This window comes from Psittacula echo (genome assembly GCF_963264785.1).
Source record: "Psittacula echo genome assembly, chromosome: 5".
Classification (NCBI taxonomy): domain Eukaryota; kingdom Metazoa; phylum Chordata; class Aves; order Psittaciformes; family Psittacidae; genus Psittacula; species Psittacula echo.
In genome coordinates, this window is record NC_137739.1 from 10597598 (window position 1) to 10615064 (window position 17467).

General features: G+C 39.7%; 2 protein-coding genes across 4 annotated transcripts; both read right to left on the reverse strand.

The window, feature by feature from the left end:
- Positions 1-1979: 1979 nt before the first annotated feature.
- On the reverse strand, positions 1980-8335 carry LOC308222049 (transmembrane protein 238-like). Its single transcript, XM_080619568.1, has 3 exons — positions 8265-8335; positions 5737-6753; positions 1980-2862 (listed from the first exon to the last, which is right to left on the reverse strand). The coding sequence occupies exons 2-3, from the start codon at positions 6138-6140 to the stop codon at positions 2853-2855; spliced, it is 414 nt and encodes a 137-aa protein (XP_080475694.1). The 5' UTR covers positions 6141-6753; positions 8265-8335; the 3' UTR covers positions 1980-2852.
- RSL1D1 (ribosomal L1 domain containing 1) lies at positions 7695-14684 on the reverse strand. Of its 3 annotated transcripts, XM_080619566.1 has the most exons (10): positions 14642-14684; positions 14420-14559; positions 13509-13680; positions 13023-13171; positions 12733-12834; positions 11684-11777; positions 11468-11596; positions 10504-10707; positions 9015-9348; positions 7695-8343 (listed from the first exon to the last, which is right to left on the reverse strand). In XM_080619566.1, exons 1-9 carry the CDS (start codon positions 14666-14668, stop codon positions 9016-9018), a joined length of 1350 nt encoding a protein of 449 aa, XP_080475692.1. In that variant the 5' UTR covers positions 14669-14684; the 3' UTR covers positions 7695-8343; position 9015. The 3 variants fall into 3 exon arrangements, with proteins under 3 accessions (XP_080475692.1, XP_080475693.1, XP_080475691.1); XM_080619567.1 differs by lacking the exon at positions 7695-8343 and having other exon boundaries at positions 8818-9348; positions 13509-13647; XM_080619565.1 differs by lacking the exon at positions 7695-8343 and having other exon boundaries at positions 8818-9348.
- Positions 14685-17467: the final 2783 nt, after the last annotated feature.

A 17467-nucleotide genomic window follows, 5' to 3' on the forward strand; every position in this document is an offset into this window, starting at 1 on the left:
TTCCGGGCCTTGTTTGTTTTTATACATGCCAACTGACTATATTAAAGCTTAGAGATCATATAATTCAGAAGGAAATAAACATTAAGTAGGTAAAAGCCTTCAATAACTTTTAAAGCAACCTGAATAAGTACAAATGGAAACTCGCAGTTTCTGTGTAGTTCTTCAGTAACATTCAGTTTGCTCTTTTTCTAATTCAGTTGAATACAAAACATTTACTTCTCAATTTCACATAAGCCAGTTACAGTCATGCATAGCATTATTTGACCTGAGCCCTAAGACCACCTGTACACATCTCCTTGTTCTCTACACAAGGTGCTAATACAATAATTATCTCGCACCCAGAAGTCACATCAAACAGGTTTTTGTATAATTTTCTAATTACTTTCTCTCTGAAGATGATGTTCACATTTAAGGAAAGTAAACAACACGTACCACATTAAAACCTTTAGATATAGTCCACATCTAAAGAGTCTGACAAGCATTTAATCCTTCTATGTACACAAGGTAGGGGGTAGGCTTTTTTTCCTTTAGTGGAATACAGGATGCTGTTTTGAGCTACTTTTAAGGCTTAACCAGGTACAAAAAGCACTCCTGTAACTAGAGTTTGGCTCTTCGTGATTTTGGTGATGTTTTTCAACAGAATGCATAGGACTGTCCTTTAAGTCTAAAGGAGTTCTAGCTTTACATGCAAAGCTCTGTATTCACACAACAGCAAACAGTCTTAAACACCTAGAAGAGCTTCTTTCCAATCAACAATATAGAAGTTCTTCGAGTGGACTTTGTGCTGCATTGAGCTACAACTGATAAGGATACCAGGAGACTAAAACAGTTTAAAATATTTGTTAATGTTTAACTGCTAATAATTCAGCTGCCAGTTTCTATTTAGTATTAGCTTTCCTTATTTAGAAGGCCAACAGACTGCATGAAACAGTAACCATTCACATTTTCAAGAAGAAAGGATCAGAATTCACAAGTTACACTGTCCCACAGCAAGTATTTATCTCCTTGCTTACACACACCATACTAGTAACATTACAGCACTTCTCTATGATTAGCGCCCTCCTAAACTGAGGTGTCAGCTCCTATACTAAATTTTTAACACATACAATGTTCCAATTGTAAATGTTTGAATCCCAAGTAATTTTTTTTGAGTGAAATTGCAACAGCCAGCACCATTCTAACTACTATCTTATGCAACAATCATAAAGTCTTGATATTGGATTAAAGATTAATTACATTGTAATCTACAGTGAACTCAAAGCCCTGCCCAATTCACTTGCCATTATGATTAAAAATTTCACCAGACTGAGTACATGAATGGATGCACGCAGATGTTCTGTTTGATTTATAGCTGCTACTAATCATTCCACTTAACCATTACATCTCATGATTGAGTTTACAAGTGAAACTATGAGGAATCAGAAAAAGCAGCTCTTTCTGTTCAGAACAGAAAAACGACAATCTTGCAAATGACACGGAAACAGGGATCTATAGGCTTTAAGGAACGAGCTGGTTTGGCTTCTTTTTTCAATCAGATCATTGTAACAACACAGTGGTGTCACATTGCAGCTCCTCTAAAAGGAGGAAACAATTGCACACACCTCCTAAAAACTGCAGTCAGTAAAAAAGAAATCATGTTATAGACCTACAAGTTTAGTGTTCATCTAACCTTGCTGAAAAACTGAGCATTTGGAACATTTAAAAATCAGTATATGCATAGAAAAGTAAGCAGTTACTCCAATAATACACAAGAGAACATTGAAAGACATAGCAAGAGTTCACAAGGAAGTACGAGCACAGTATTCTTAGTGACCATTTTCCTTACAGCCACCTCTAGTATTTGACAAGGTGTGGCATAAAACCAGTCGTACATTAAAGTTTTAAGACCTACCCATATTTGCCAATGGTGGACTCAAACTCCTCGTGTAAGTTCAAAAACAGAGGAACTCATGAATAATTTCTCCACACAAGAATTGCAGGTATCATTACCTTTAATATAAAACTTTCCCCAAGTGCTATTTTTCACTTAAATCTAAGTGTAAATTCATTAATATTTTATGAAGCATCAGAGTATTTGTTAATCAATAGGGGATTTTTTTGGTGGTATCCCCTTCCTCAAATGACTCGACATTAGGAAAATAATTCCCAACATCACTGCACTAAAACTACCTTTTCTTAGTCATCATATTACATCACTTGTAACTATGAAGAATGTATTGATGTGCCAATATCATCATTACTTTTACTTGTCTACTTATAAAAATCTCAAACTCCAAGTTATTCCAAAATAATTATGAAAATTTACAAGAGTCACTCTAAATTGTTATTTACACTATAAACAACTTTTACTATATTTGCAACTTTGCATCAGTAGTTTAACATAGATATTTCAGAAGCACCCTTACAAACAAAAGTATTGCACTGGCATGATAAAAATTCACAGTAAGTTTAACTTCTAGACATTGGTAAAACAGTGCAAGAGCTTTTCATTGTGCAAGAGCTTTTTATCCAAACATTCTCAGATTATTAAAAAATAATAATAAAATCTCTATTACAAGCTGCAGTGATTTTTCCATGAATCAGGTTTGTTTCTTTAGTTCTCACTTCTTAAGAGATCTAATTTAGGGGGTTTTGTGGTTTTTTCCCACCATTTCAAAACATATCCAGTCCAATGCTGAAATACGGGCGTTTGGCAGAGATATGGCTCTATTTGTCCATTTTATAGAGTCCACAATGGTTGCAGAGATTATTCCATGATGAGAGAATCCTACTGCATTGAGTAGGGAATTCTCTTTCCATAAGTTGCAGCATTTCCTCCGCTTTTAGAGGCAGTAACTTCAATAGTCGCATCTTCAACAGATCCTGAAGACAATATATTAAGAAAAGGTTACTCTAAAATAGTCTTAGAACAAGTGATCATATATAACTCCAAGCTCTTATTTGAAGTCAGTCTTAAAAGTATTTCTTCTCATGTTTAACAGCCAATTGAGACCCAAGTAAAAGACCCATCAAGTCAACACCTGATCTTCAAGAGTGACCAAGTGCCAAGCACATAAGTAGTACCTCCTCAGGATATCATCTCAACAGCACTTACTGCCCCAGGTCTTCCTGGGCCAAACATACTATCTTTGCATCCCTTCTGTTTTTATCTGTCACACTGCCCCATGTCAAATAACCTCATGCTTCAGTTACACAGCATGTGACAATACATTGGTGCCTGCTTTGTCTTTAGAGAGGCATTGCCTAGGTACCTTTTCCATAGCACTTCTCACTGTATAGACCTCCAAAATCTTTTATACTCTGCATCTCTTTTCAGGCTCAAGGATCCTAACATATGTGTTATTCCTTTAATAGAATCCTTTAATAGAAACTTTCCATATCTTGAGAATTCTCACCCTTCCCATTCACTTCCACTACATCTATATAATTTTTAAGACAGGAAATGGGAACAGCATATAGTATTCCATTAATAACTTCAAAAAGTTACTAATACCAAGAACCAGAAAACTATCAAAATGACAAGAATGCATTAATAGCTCCTGTAACAAACTTCCTTATTTAGGCAACAGTTAATTTTCTAAACACTTGTAATGTTGCTTTTTTTATGTTAAGAGAACTTTGAAGTTAATAACTTGGGAAACTTTTTTTTTTTTTCCTCTAATGGCCAGTATGGTGTGGGTTTGGTTTTTTTTGGGGGGGGTTTTGGTTTGGTTTGGTTTGTTTGTTTGCTTTTTGTTTTGGTTTTTGTGTGTGCGATGGTGCTGATTTTTCCCCCTCCTCTCTCTTGACAGTATCTGCCCAAATATGTTTAACCCGTTTGGTTAAGTTCATAAATATCTCCAGATGGGGAGAGGATTTGGTCTGTCAGTAAGAAATGAACTGATTCATATGGCTGTTTATGAGAAGGTATAAGGTACTTCAGATGAACTTACTTCAAAAGGAAACCCTGCATTACCTTTGGCCGTGCAACTGCTGAAAGTTAAAATCATAGAGTTTTGTTAGAATGTGTAACATAACTCTTATACACTCCTGGTTTGGTTCCTTCTGAATTACAGTTACTAGTGCAACTGTACCAGAGTTCATTTACTGTAGCATTAGCAATTGCTGTTTACTTGGAAGAACTTGTAACAAAGCACTCTATATATCTGCCTTTATTGGAAAAAATAAACCATAGGTTATTTCTAATTAAAATCAATTACAAGACTAGAAACATTCAAAAATAATGTTTTTGAATAAAATATTTAATTTGAACAAAAATAAAATTCACTGCTAGAAGTTCATTACAACAAAAACCACATTTTGAAAGTAGTACCATCTACAGAGATAGCATTATTACCTACTGAACCTATAGCTGCCATAACCTTTAGATGAAAAAGGTTAGGCATGGTCATTTACAGCTGTAATTTCTTCCCTGCAAATATGGACCTCTGTCAATTCTAAATCCATTTAAGGGAAAAAAAAGAAAATCTGAAAAGTGAAGAATGACTCATTTTCAACAGCCTGTTTTCTAATTGCAGAAATAGTTAATAATAAACCAAATAGCAGTACCAAATCTTTTCAATCTTGCTGCTGTTCTTTTCCGCCTTCTGCAAGTTTTCTATTCAGCAATAGCTATCTAAATGCTATTTCCCTCCTGTTAAAACTTCCACACAAGAAAAATCTATGGCTGTTATGAAAAAACGATGATTTCCACATGAACTTTCCGGTAACCAACAGTAGCTTCAAGATTTAGTCTCAAGGAGCAGCAGAAAAAGCTGACCTTGTACACAGTGATTCAGAACCGCAGGATGTTCAGAATCCTTCAATAGTTCGGACACTTAGTGCAAAATTGTCTTTACAATTCCTTCAGAAAAGGATTTTTTTACATAGTGAAGTGAAAGCTCGACTTCCCACCCCTAACCCCCAATTTCAAGGAATTAAGCATGTTTTTCTTCCTAAACAAACATGCCATATTATTATATTATAGTATTATTATTATACACTAGGGATACTTTGAAAGGCTTGATGATCTTCAAATCATGTTTCACAGTTGGACCTAGATACTGTCCTTGCACACTAAATAGTAGCACATCTTTTTCAGATGACTGAGGTTCAAGACAAGTAGTTCAACCACTGATTACATTTATGCTTCAAACTGTAAGCTACAACTCTGCCCCTAAGTTAAGTAAACACAAGTCAGCATTTCACCTTTTTTTGGTGCCATTCTCCAAGAAAGAAACGTTTCATGTTGCTGAAGAGGGAGCTTCCCCTCACGAGAGCACAATGTGGGTCATGGTTAATGGCTATTTCATTACCCTATACTTACTTCTAGCAGCATTTAGAGTTACTGTCAGGACCAGTAACTCTTCATCAGTAACTGATCTTCAGGACCAGTTCAGACCCTCATGGCTTCTATGCTTGCAACCTGACAGACATTGCAAGTGAGCTCTCCACATGCCAACTCCACCACACTCACCCTTGCTCTACTTCAGCTGGCCCTTTCCATTCTTAGACGTCTACAGGAAGTGTCCTGCCTAATCAAACTGTGGCTGTCTCTCTCTATTTCTATCATCACCTGGGTGGATAAAGATTCCCCACAACTTTTTCAAGCTGTTTAACAGAACAAGTTTTGAATGGAATCTCAGGTAAGAGCTTTCTCACGTTCTAGACAAGCTTAACGTTCCTGCCTGGCCCCAGCTTTCCTTCCCCTGACCCATCCCGGTGCGTGCCAGGGACCGGCCTCCTCCCAGCTCTCACCTGCCGGAGTCGGCGGGGCGGCCCCGGGGGTCCCCGGCGCGCTGCAGCTCCAGGTCGCCGGCGGCGGCACCGCTGGAGCGCGGCGCGGAAGCGAAGGTGTTGGAGAGTCGGAGGCTGAAGCCGTGCACTAGCCGCCGCAGCAGGCTGTCACTGCGGACCTTGGGTGGCGCCAGCCCCACGTCGTCGCGCAGCTCCTCCAGAGGCACCTCCAGGTTGCCCGCGTACCAGAACACCCACCAGATGAGGCTGAGGAAGATGCCGATGCCGCCCGCGTAGATCAGCAGGTCGGAAAAAAACACGTCGGCGAACACGCCTGCCAGCAGCACCGCCAGGCCCAGGGCGTCGAAGACCAGCGCCAGCCAGAAGGCGGCCACGCAGCGGCCGAGCCCGCCGGGGGCCGCCATGGCGGGGAGCGGCGCCACCGCCTCAGGCCTCCCGCACCTGAGGGCACGTCCTGAGGCCACGCCCCCCTCCTGCACCTGCGCGCGGGGCCACGCCCCCTGGCGGAGGGGTTCTCGACACGCGCTGGCGGCCGCTGAGGGGAAAGGCGGGAACGCCACAGTCCTCAGCACTGGCACCCCGGAGAGCCCCGGCTACCGGCACCCAGCAGGCACTGCCCACCTTATCCTAAGCCGCTCTAGGGGTGTCTGGCATCTCGTTTGCCGAGACCCGGTTCCTACAGCTGGCCTTCCCCCACCAGTGGTGTTGGACGCCCTCTGACAGGCCCCTTCCTCCTGCCCCTGCCTGGCAAGGTGGCTGGCATGGCTGGATCTACCTCAGGTGTTGCTCCACTTCGTGAGAGAACAGCAGGAGCAGCTGTAGTGACCACCACCGTCCTGGACCTGAGGCATTCCTTCCAAGCAGTGGTCACAGACTCAGCTGGACCTGGTTGCAGTTGAGGCAGTGTGACCTTGAAAAGGGGTAAGGTCTGTGCCGTACTTTCCTCAGACAGCCTAGAAGGGTGGCACTTCATGAGGGTGGTCTCAAGATGAGTGTACATCTTGCAGGCCTCCATGCCTGCAAGAGGAGGCAGCTATTATAGTGGGCAACTGAGGTTTGCAAGACAGTTATAATGTGCATCTCCAAAGTCATACACACTATGTCCTTGAGGAATTTGGCCTAAAAAGAATAGTTAAATAGAGCTTGAGGCTAACAAGCAGGGAACTAGTGAATGCAAGATGAAAAATCCAGGAAGTAAAAGAGTTAAGTAAAAGGCAAGATACATATTCTGATTCACTCCTGTAATTTAGTGACCTGGTACATTCCTTAACACTCTCAAGCCCTCAAGCCCAAGAACTACGTTTGCCTGCTGGCTCTCTTGCACATATTCTCATGATGCCCTTATATCTAACAGATTGTTTAACAGTGGTAAACCACATTGTTCCAGTAAGTAGAAATATTAAGCCAATGGGAAATCTGACAGGCCTAAGAGCATATGCAGCTTCCACATTTGTGTGGAAGTACTGTGTGAAAATGATACTGCTGAGGAAGACCATTCCTCCAATGCCAATGAGTGCCTATTGGTTTACTATTAGACTCAATTCCTATCACAGCATTTGGTTCACTTAACACTGCTCCTGCTGAACACTGAGAATCAAGACTAGGTAAAGCCATCTCTTGATTAGTGACTGCCTGTGTTACTGACATTATTACATAAAAGATGTCCTTAGGAAAACACAAGCTGAAATTCTCTTAAAAATAAAAAAGTTAAAATCATTCTAAGTACTTAAAGAATAAACTATCTTTCATTTCACTTCTATCTTGAGAATAATTGTGATACCAAAAAGCCTATGCTCTCATTCTTTCTGATTATTTTGGGTTATCTTTTGGATTTTAAAGTTTAAAATTAGCATCAGTAAAACACTTCTGGTTCCACTTCTGCCTCACATTATAATGTTAAATAACCTAACTTTTTTCCTCTCACAAGTGTAAGAGAAAGTTATCCACGTTTGAGTGAAGTTCATAAAGCTGCTTTGTTCATAGGGGTTTATTCTATTAGAATCAGAATAGTTCTTAGGAAGTCAAGCTAATTTTAGGATTACAGCCTGATAGTAGTAGGAATTCTAATAATCATATACAACCCTAAAAGAAATAATCATGACTATTTTGCTTAATCTGAAGATTGATAGAGTGAGAACACAGATCTAATTACAAGAGAATAACAAATACTGAAGGAATTCTAAACAGAAATCATTATTAATAACCTTAAACAAGAATATTTAGAAAAAGAGCTATTTAAGTCATAGTTCTAGCACTGTGACACTCTTATTGCGTACACCAAACTTCTCTCTCCCTAGGGCACAAGATGTAATAAACTCTTACAAAATGAGTTTGAAAATAAGCTTATTTTCTCTGCCTCCCTCCTCTGTCACAAAACTGCCTTGTATTGTCATCCTGAGAAAGATATGAAGTAATTATGCAGTGAGCAACAATTCGGTCATTCTGTAAAATTTCAAATCTATCATCTTTCAGTTTGGCAAAATATATTTTTCATGCCTTTATAGGACTGGTTCATGTGGCTGGCACACCTGAATTCATACAGCCTTTGGTGGTTTTCAGATGGAAGAAAACAGCAGAATTGTGACCAGCAGCCAGGGATCTCCTCAACTGAAATAAAGCCCAAAAGTGAAGGTAAGGAGATTTTGCTTAATGCCATGAAGTATAAATGGTCAAAGCATACAATGATAAAATTGTCTGTCCTTTAAAACAAACCAAACCAGAAAACCCAACACACAAATACCCTAGGTAAAAATAGCTAATAATCACATTAAAATTGGCTTGTTATCAGGCTACGGACTTAAATGTCTGGAATAAGATTGATAGATGTCAACTTGCTTTCATAATATTGAATGATTTAACAAAAAATAGTAGCAGCTATTTCACATTTTAAATCCCATGTTGAACAGATGCATGCATCTTGCTTCAGTCCTTGTCTGTTTCACTACTAAGCTGTGCTTCAGGAAAATATCAGTTACAAAATATCTCAGCTTTTTTCCCCTGGAATAGTCCCCCTCCCTGCCCTTTGACACTTAAAAGAATTTGAATGCTTTTAGTTGGGGCCAGGATGAAAAGGTAAAGAAATAAAGCCAATTTGAGTTTATTTACTCCAGCTCATTAGTCAGAAGGAAACATAACTGAATCATTACAGGTCTTCTCAGTAAAAAGAAAAAAAAACTTCTTGGCACAGGATTTTCTTAACGTTTTCTACTTCATCAATATATTTTTTACTAAATGATGCTGGTGAATGACTATATAAAATGTGTTAAAACAGACAACACCTCATTGTGTCTGTAGCTTGCGCACTTTCTTTGATGCTTGTTTTGGTGTTTTTGCAGACTTCTTGGCTGACTGGATCAATTTGCCAGCTTTGGATGGTGCAAAAGACTTCGCTTCAGGTTTTTTGGGAGTCTTTTTCGTCTCTTTTTCTTTTATTGCTTCCTTTGGCATGCTGAGCTGCTTGGTTTTTTTCTGTTTTGTCTGCAAGTCTGCACACTCTTCTGCGGCTTCATGTTTTGGAGTCTCCAGAGCTGGAGGTTGTTTCTTTCTCTTACCAAGGGATGTTTTCATTTTCTTGACCACGCTGTCACCTTTTTCTAGACTTTGTTCCATTGCCTGTATTTAAGACACAGAAGTTAACCTTCCACCTAAGAAACATCTTTACATTTTTCCAGGAAGCAGCATCAATGAAAACTATTATAAAAGACAAATGCTTTTTATAAATTGAACAGTGCCCTAGCTGAAATAATCTGTTCACATTTCACTCTGGAAGCAGAAGGTGAAACACAGCTAAGTCATAAAAATAATGAAAAGAAAAAAAAAAAGTAAGTAAATAGATTTGACAGATGCAAGAATCCCCCTGACCAGTAAAGTCGCTGACCTCCGCTAGCTTAAAACCACAGTCCTCCTCTTGACATATTTCCAGGCTTAATAGACTGGGTAGAGATCAGCTCTATTGGAAGTCCAGCTGTATACACAGAGACTGACACTAGGCCTAGTATTCCTTGGAGTTCATCATGTGTTCCCAATTGGCCCTCATGAAAGAAGGCTGCTCTCACCAGCACAATTCATACAGTCCAACTCTATTCATATCTCTCCCTGGTCTCTGGAAATAGGCCTCTGGCGATGACATCACATGCATTAATGTAGGCCTGTCATACATGAGTGCAGCTTGAAGCTGTATGAGGTTTTTTGGCAGACTTGCACGTAATCATAATTTTAATTTGGGTATTCCTGAAGTAGCACATAGTTAAGAGTTCAAGAATATGTCCCAATCACAAATGCAGTACAACTAATTTGAATTTCTAAGTGTTACTGTTTTATTAATCCAAGTATCTTTTCCAGATATTTATTAAAAGTGAGTATAATCAGCCTGGGAGTTTTGCAGACATGTTAATGACACGATCCACATCATCTCCAAAACTGGCAACAGTTAAGTCCATAGAGTACTTCATACAAGCTGCCAGCTCTCAATTTGTATTATGTGATTGTTAATGTTGCAGATTACTGTCTGTAAGAGGGGTTAACTAAAAAAAAATTTTAATTAATTATATATTAAAAAAACCCCTAAGCCCAAAGCAAACTAACTACCTTCCCAAAGCACCCTCTCATACACTCAACAGTCGCTTTCATTATATCGTCACAAAAAATCCAGTTCACTTCAAGCATATTAACACACATTGTTCACTAAGAAGCAATAAAAGACTTAAACAGTTCAAAACCTTTAGTTTTAACTGAACTGGCAGTTTCTAGATATTACTAAATAATTACCTTCAGTTCAGCTAAGCTCGTTATTTCCATAGGCACAAGTTGAGGAATTTCTTCATCATTATGATCACCTGCTTCTTGGACAACTCCTACTTTCTCTTTTACCACAGGCTCCTGAATAGCAGCAGCATTAATTTCAGTTGTCGAAGTGACTTGACTTGAATTCTGTTTTTTAGCTGCCTTCTTTGGTTTCTTGCTCATTCTCTTCTAGAATTAATTGGAAATATATCTCAGACAAATTCCCAATTATACATTTTTAAATGTGTAATTGTTTTAATATGGTTAAAAATTAGACAGTCTAGCAACATTAATTGAAATAGTGTGGTTGAATAAACCTAAACTTGTCAATCATATGTAAAATACTTTCAGAAGTTTATTATAAAAAGCTCGTAAGGAAATGCACAATAATGTCAAGATTACAGTCTGAGTATATATGCTCCAAATCTATTTTACACAAAAGAACATAACAAGCAGAGCTTAGTACAAAGGAGTAACTATTTATTTATTATTTTTTTTAAAGTATGTGAGGGCCCCCCCATCCATATAAGTGTATGAGCTTGTGGATTATCCAGATGCCACTGATTAGCCAACAAATAATGGCACATAGTCTGAATCCCTGTATATATTAATGAATATATTTTCAGAAGGCAAATATAAACAAACAATACAAGCAGAAGTTTTAAGACTGAATGTTAGATCCCTACAGTTTAGGGCTAGAAATGCTCAACATATTTATTTCCAGTTTGCTTTCCAATCTATCAGGAAGATTCCACTGTTCATTTGTATTACTCATTATTTGAAGCACTCAAAGTCAGGAGCACCTAACCTATTTGTAGCCACAAATGCCTGGAATCAACTGCTAAAACATTAAAACCCAACACATCAGACACTATAATGCATAAAAGCAAGCCAAAGAACTGGTTGTTCCACTTTGATTTTACAGAAAGTATGAAGAAATTTTTGTTACCTTTGCTTCCTTTTTCCTGAGAGATGGCTGGCTGTCAAGCTCATCCAAGTTGGAGAGATTTGCAGTGTAAATCGGCAGCGCAACTGATTTAAGTGTTTTGAGGTGAAGAATTTTCACATTTTTCCAATTCTGCAACAACAAAACCAGTACATGACGTAGAAAGAACAAGGCTGAATTATGAACAGACTTGGCTTTAATGCAATCAACCTGCAGTACCTTTGGTAACTTCTTAGCAATCACCTCAGCTGCTGCAACGATGTTATCTAGTATCGCATCCACTTTCATTCCAGTGTGACCTACACGTGCTGTACTGAAAGAAATGAACAGTAATATTTATATGTGGACAAAATAAACATGCTTCAAGTTACTTGGTTGTAGGCATACCTAGAAATTAAAAGCACCTGTTTATCTGCAATTAACTTTCATAAAGGACAGCTGGCTACTGCAGAAGTCTTTGTAGTAACACTTAGAATAGATTTACCTGTACTAACATTTCTGTGGTCATGCAACTTGTGCCTTATATTACTAAGCATATTCACAGAATCACAGAACTAAGATCCTTCAAGATCATCAAGTCCAGCTGTTACCCCAGGCCTGCCAAGTCTACCACTAAGCCACGTCACTAAGGGCTCATCAATACAGTCCTTGAACACTTCCAGGGACTCTGCGATTCCATTATTTCTCTGGGCAGCCTGTTCCAACGCCTGGCTACCTTTTTGGTGAAGAAGTTGTTCCTAATATCCAATCTAAACCTCCCTTGGTGCAGCTTGAGGTCACTTCCTCTTGTCCTGTCACTTGTGAGAAGAGACCAGCCACTTTCTCACCTCACTCTCCTTTCAGACAGTTGTAGAGAGCACAACCCCATTTCCTTCATTATTTTCCCTCATATTGCCAATTTAGACCTTTTTAGATGCACAATAAATGGAAAAATGTGTTACAAAAATAGAGTATTTCGGAAACTGATTTTATCTAATTTAACAGTAATATTTTTCTAAGATTGTACATGCTGTTTGACAGTGACAAGTGCTTGGAAAGTCCTGAGGCATAAGGAAAAGGAGACAAAAAGTAAAGCTTTACAGTAGAACTACTTATTAAGTGGAACTACTTTCTTTATACACATTAAGGTTCAAAATGGCCCATATCTGGAGTAGTGACCCTTAACCTCTTTTACTCACATCTTAATGGAATAAAAGAAACTCACTTAAAGTTTCTACAGTTAAGGTACAACCATCCTTCAAGGGAAGTATTAATCTGCTCGTACTTACTAACAGCACCCTTTGTTGGTCACTGGGAGTGTAGTCCCCTGGATGTGTTTTTGTAGTTCCTTAGCAAGATTTTTGGCTTTCAGGTTAACAGATAAAGGTACCCTAAAAAAGAAATGACGGTAATTAAGAAAACAAAACAAGTAAAACCCCAATAAAAAAATTTTTTTTTGATTAATTTATTAATCAATCTCCTCCCCAAGCCCACCCTACCAAAACTTTACCAAGAAGAATCTAACCTTCAAAAAAAAAAAAGATATGGCAAAACAGATATACAGAATTTAAAGACCTACTTTTTCCTTTCATAAAAGTGTTTTCCTAGATGTGAGGGCAAGAGCCTTCTAATTCGGTCATCAGACAGAAACAGATCAAATCTGTTCAGGAGGCGACGCTTTGCTTCAAACATTTTATACTCTTTTTTGAGAGTTTTGTATGAGATGATCTGCAACACAAGTCACACAATTCATTCACTCCAGTTTAGTCCACACAATTGAAAACACAGTCTAGAACACTTCTTAGAACTGCACAGAACTGACTTCTGTAAGTGATGGTCAATCTTGGTGCACTTCTTTATAATGCTCAAGACTATCAGTAGGGAAAGAACACAGAACTTGTTTTAAGAATTGAACATGGATCTCCTGCACAGTAACTGCAAATTACCAATCAGAATTTCAGGACATGGTAACATCTAAATCAGGGTTAAAGACAACAGTAAAATAATTACCTAGTTACAAAGAATTTAAGTATTCTTTTACACTGCAAGATTTCCAGTTGCTTACCTGGCTAACGCTTCTGATCCCATGCTGGAGTAAAAGTTTCCTGTACAGATTTTCAGTCTGTTCTGCTGATAAGTTTGGTTCATCCTTTGTGAACAGGCAAATCTCAGCTGTTTCTGGGCGAATGCCATGGGGCAGTGGTCTACAATGCGAACATGAGAGGGTCAGGGAATGCCTAAGAAGAGAAAGAAGTTTCTTCCAGAACTAGGTCTACCCTGCAAGGTCATTACTCCTTAACAGGCACTCCAGAGAAGCTGTGTATCTGGATTCTGGTCTGTTAATTGCTAAATGTCCTTGGTGGAACTTAGACACTCTTTAAAGCATCTAGAGCTGTAAAAGGAGAAGAATCACAGACAAGGCTTCAGCCAGACACACACACTGAATTCACCTGGCCTCCCAGGGGCCCTGCATTACAACACAGGTCCTGGGGGGAGGAAGAGGACCATGCTTTCTTTTCTTTGCACCACGAATACATTCAGTAGTGAATATGCTTTTGCAGTGTCAGATAAACAGGTATAAACTTTCTCAGTATCGCATGGCTACAGTTTGAAAGAAAACCTGTAATTCATACTCGAATTGGGGCACCTTAAGAAGGAGGAAAGGTCCTTTCTAGTGATTTGGTCGTGGCCTAGGACAAAAAAGCTGTTGACTCCTTTTCTTGAGCTTCAGGATTGAAAGGCACACACCTTGCAAGTGACAGCCAACAGCTTCGGTACTCCCTGCGTGCACGAAGCAGGCACAGCGGAGCCTCCCCTCACCCGAATGTGGTGTGTAGTGTGCGTGTAAAGCAGCGGCCTCACCCACCAGGCCAGCGCCAATCACCCCCTGAAGCGCATTACAAGCACAGCGCGCTTTTCCAACCCAAAAGACACGAGCAGCCCCTATCACTGCAGGGCCGAGGGCGCACTCCTTACATCTGGATAACTTGTGCCACCCGCGGGACCTTCCAGACCGTCACCAGCAGATGGAGATTCTCGTTCTCGTTGAGGAGCAGAGGGCCTCCCTTGGATTTACTTCTGGCGAAAGCCAGGAGCGCCTCCACCGCCTTCTTCACCTGCAACGGTGCAACACCGGCAGCAGCCGAGATTAAAGCCAAGCACGGCCCGGCCACGCTCCCGCCCGCCGCCCCGCAGTACCTGTGCGCGATCCAGCCCGTGCGCCATGCCTGCCACGCGCTGCCACCGCGCCTGCGCACAGGCCGCCTTCCGGAGCACGTACGAGGGCGGGGCCGGGAGCCCGCCCCCTCGCGCTCCACCGTGGGAGCGTGAGTCGTGTGCTAGCGCCCCCCCGTGGTGCGGAGGATCCGAGCTCCCCAGTTTTCTGTTGAGGGGGAGTCTCTCTATGACTTTATCCAGCTCTCCGCATTCTGGGACGCAGCCGAGCTGGACCCCAAATCACAGCCTAATCCATCCCAGCATGTGCTTGTTTGGTCTTTTGCTACTACTGTAGCAGTGGAAGCTCTTCTTGTTGCCCTCGACATCCTGGCCCATTTAAATTGTAGGTGAGCTTTTATTCTCCTAAGTCAACCTCTATATGGCTGAGTAATGTTTCTAGATACCTTCTTTGCAGCCTATCCCTGATTTTACCTCCTGTCTTGCACTGGAATGCTGTTGTAAGGCCCCTGTTTAGCCAAGCCAGTCTTCTGAAGTCCAGGCGTCAAATACACAAGAAGTTAGGAGTCTTAAGTCATTCACTCTAGTTTTTTTCCTGCTCTTTTTCTACTTAAGGCTTTATTCCTTCTCATTAGATGTCTTCAAACAAAATATTTTGCTCTTTCAATGTGCCAGTACAAAGATAAAGGAATTAAAACACCCTCCTCTCTTGGCAAGCTGCTTTATGTAATGATTTCTGTTTTCATTCTGCTGGTAGTGTTCATGAGCAACAATGGAATAGTTGATGGCTTCCAGACTTCCCCAGATTAGGAAAGAACTATATGGCCATATATTGATATTAAAGTGAAAAAAATGCTAAGGAGTGAAAAAAAGTACCGTTGAAAATGGAACCTTAAATTTTCTATTTTGTGATTTATGCAAATGAACAAAAGAAATTAGAAAGGAAAAGAAAAGCTGTCCTTTGTTGCCATGTAGTCATATCAAGTATTGATCAGAGAAATTACTGACAGGCCAGGAACATGTGCAGTAGCCAAATAGGGCAGGTTCATTAAAATCTTCTCAGCACGGGCAGAACTTGTGCAAATGATACCAGCTGTGGTGTTTTATAAGCTGATAATTGTATTAGCCTTGCTCCTATTATTTCTGCACAGGCTTTGCATATTTTAGAGCAGCCATGTTTTTATAAAACATCAGCATACTAGTGTGGCATGTTAAAACAAACCAGAAAAGTCAGATGAGTGGAACATCTTTCTGAAAATAAGCCAGGATAGTTTTGTAAGAGATGATTGAACAGCATATTTGATGCCTGACTGTACTGGGTCAGCAGAGCATTAATAGGATAAAACTAGAGGGACTATTATTAGTGAATCAAGTACAATTTTTTTTACATATCAGTCTTGTCCAAGTACGTCTTTCTGCAACATTTTAAGTCTGACATGACTAGATTTTACTCAATGTGGTTTAACTGACTTAGTATGATCATTTTCTCTTGAAAGGTGTTTGATGCAGCTCGTACACAGCTGTCTTGGGTAAGTAGGTTAATCTCTGGATAAGAAATATTTCAGCTGAATACAGCCTGCAATGAATATGAACTAGAGTGTGCTTTTAATATAGCAGGTTCACAAATAGTTAGTCTTACAAGGGAAATGAGGTTTGTTACTTTCATCACTGATGTCTATTGCTGAACACTAAACATTCTGCTGTCACCCTCAATTTAACTTTCCTGATTATGAAAGTATGTATTTTCTCTTAACGCATTTGTCACACTTATTCAAATGCTAAGATTTAAAATTACATAATTAGAAGCCACTCTACCTCATTACTTATTTAAGAGGATGTTCCTATATATCCCTGCTTTTATACTTTTCTCCTAGCAAAATGGAAGTACAAGTAGCTATTGTTTCTGCTATAAACAGGTCTTTTGAGGTTTAAGATGATTCCCTTAGCATGCATCCCACAAGTTCCACTCCCAGGCTTCTGTTCCTCCAGGTTATTTGATGGCAGATGTCAAAATCCCAGGTATCTACAAGTGTACTGCTTTCAACAAAGCTAGCACAAAGTATATGCAGAAATTAATCCAGGACTAAGTCCCTTACAAAATAGATCTCAGAAGAGAATCTCCTTGGAGTTCAAGCACTAGTTTTCTTTAGATTATGTTCCTCTGCAATCCCAGTGTAAGCCTCTAGCTAAAATCTAATTAACTGTCACAGAGATGGGTGCTCACAGTGCAAGTTACTCACTCAAAAGATTACTTCAACAGAAGAACAGAGGCACCTGTCTTCATGACAAAAGTGGCAAAGTTTTGTTAAAATCATTTGCCTGTCACCAGTTCTACAGGCTTAACAGATGAGAGGAGCACAGCCTTGAGAACCTTTTTTTTGTTCAACAGTTTGTTTGTCATCTCTCTTATCACTCTTATTCAGAAGTATGTGAGCTTTTTTAGGTGTATGTGTCTGAGGGGAGATGTAGAAAACCCCAATTTACATTGGAAATTTAGACTTTCGTAGAAGGAAAGCCAAGGTAAGGATATGTACTACTAAAAGTTATATATACACACAACAGATTTGGGGGTTGTTAGCATAAATTTCAATTTTATATTAAGACTAGACTCCTTGATAGCATTTCTCCAGAGGAAATGTTTTGTAAGGTTTACAGTGTGTTAAAATAACCACAAGGAAAGAAACAGGTTCATAATATAAAATCTCCAGTCGTAACCCCAATTTTGTTGCTATATTTTTTTTTACCAAATCCTCTATAGGGTATACAAAAACAACAGAGTAAGTAAGACCCTTTAACTATCAGTTCAGGAAGAAAACAGTCCTGCCTGTTTCATCTGCTTTAACATCATCA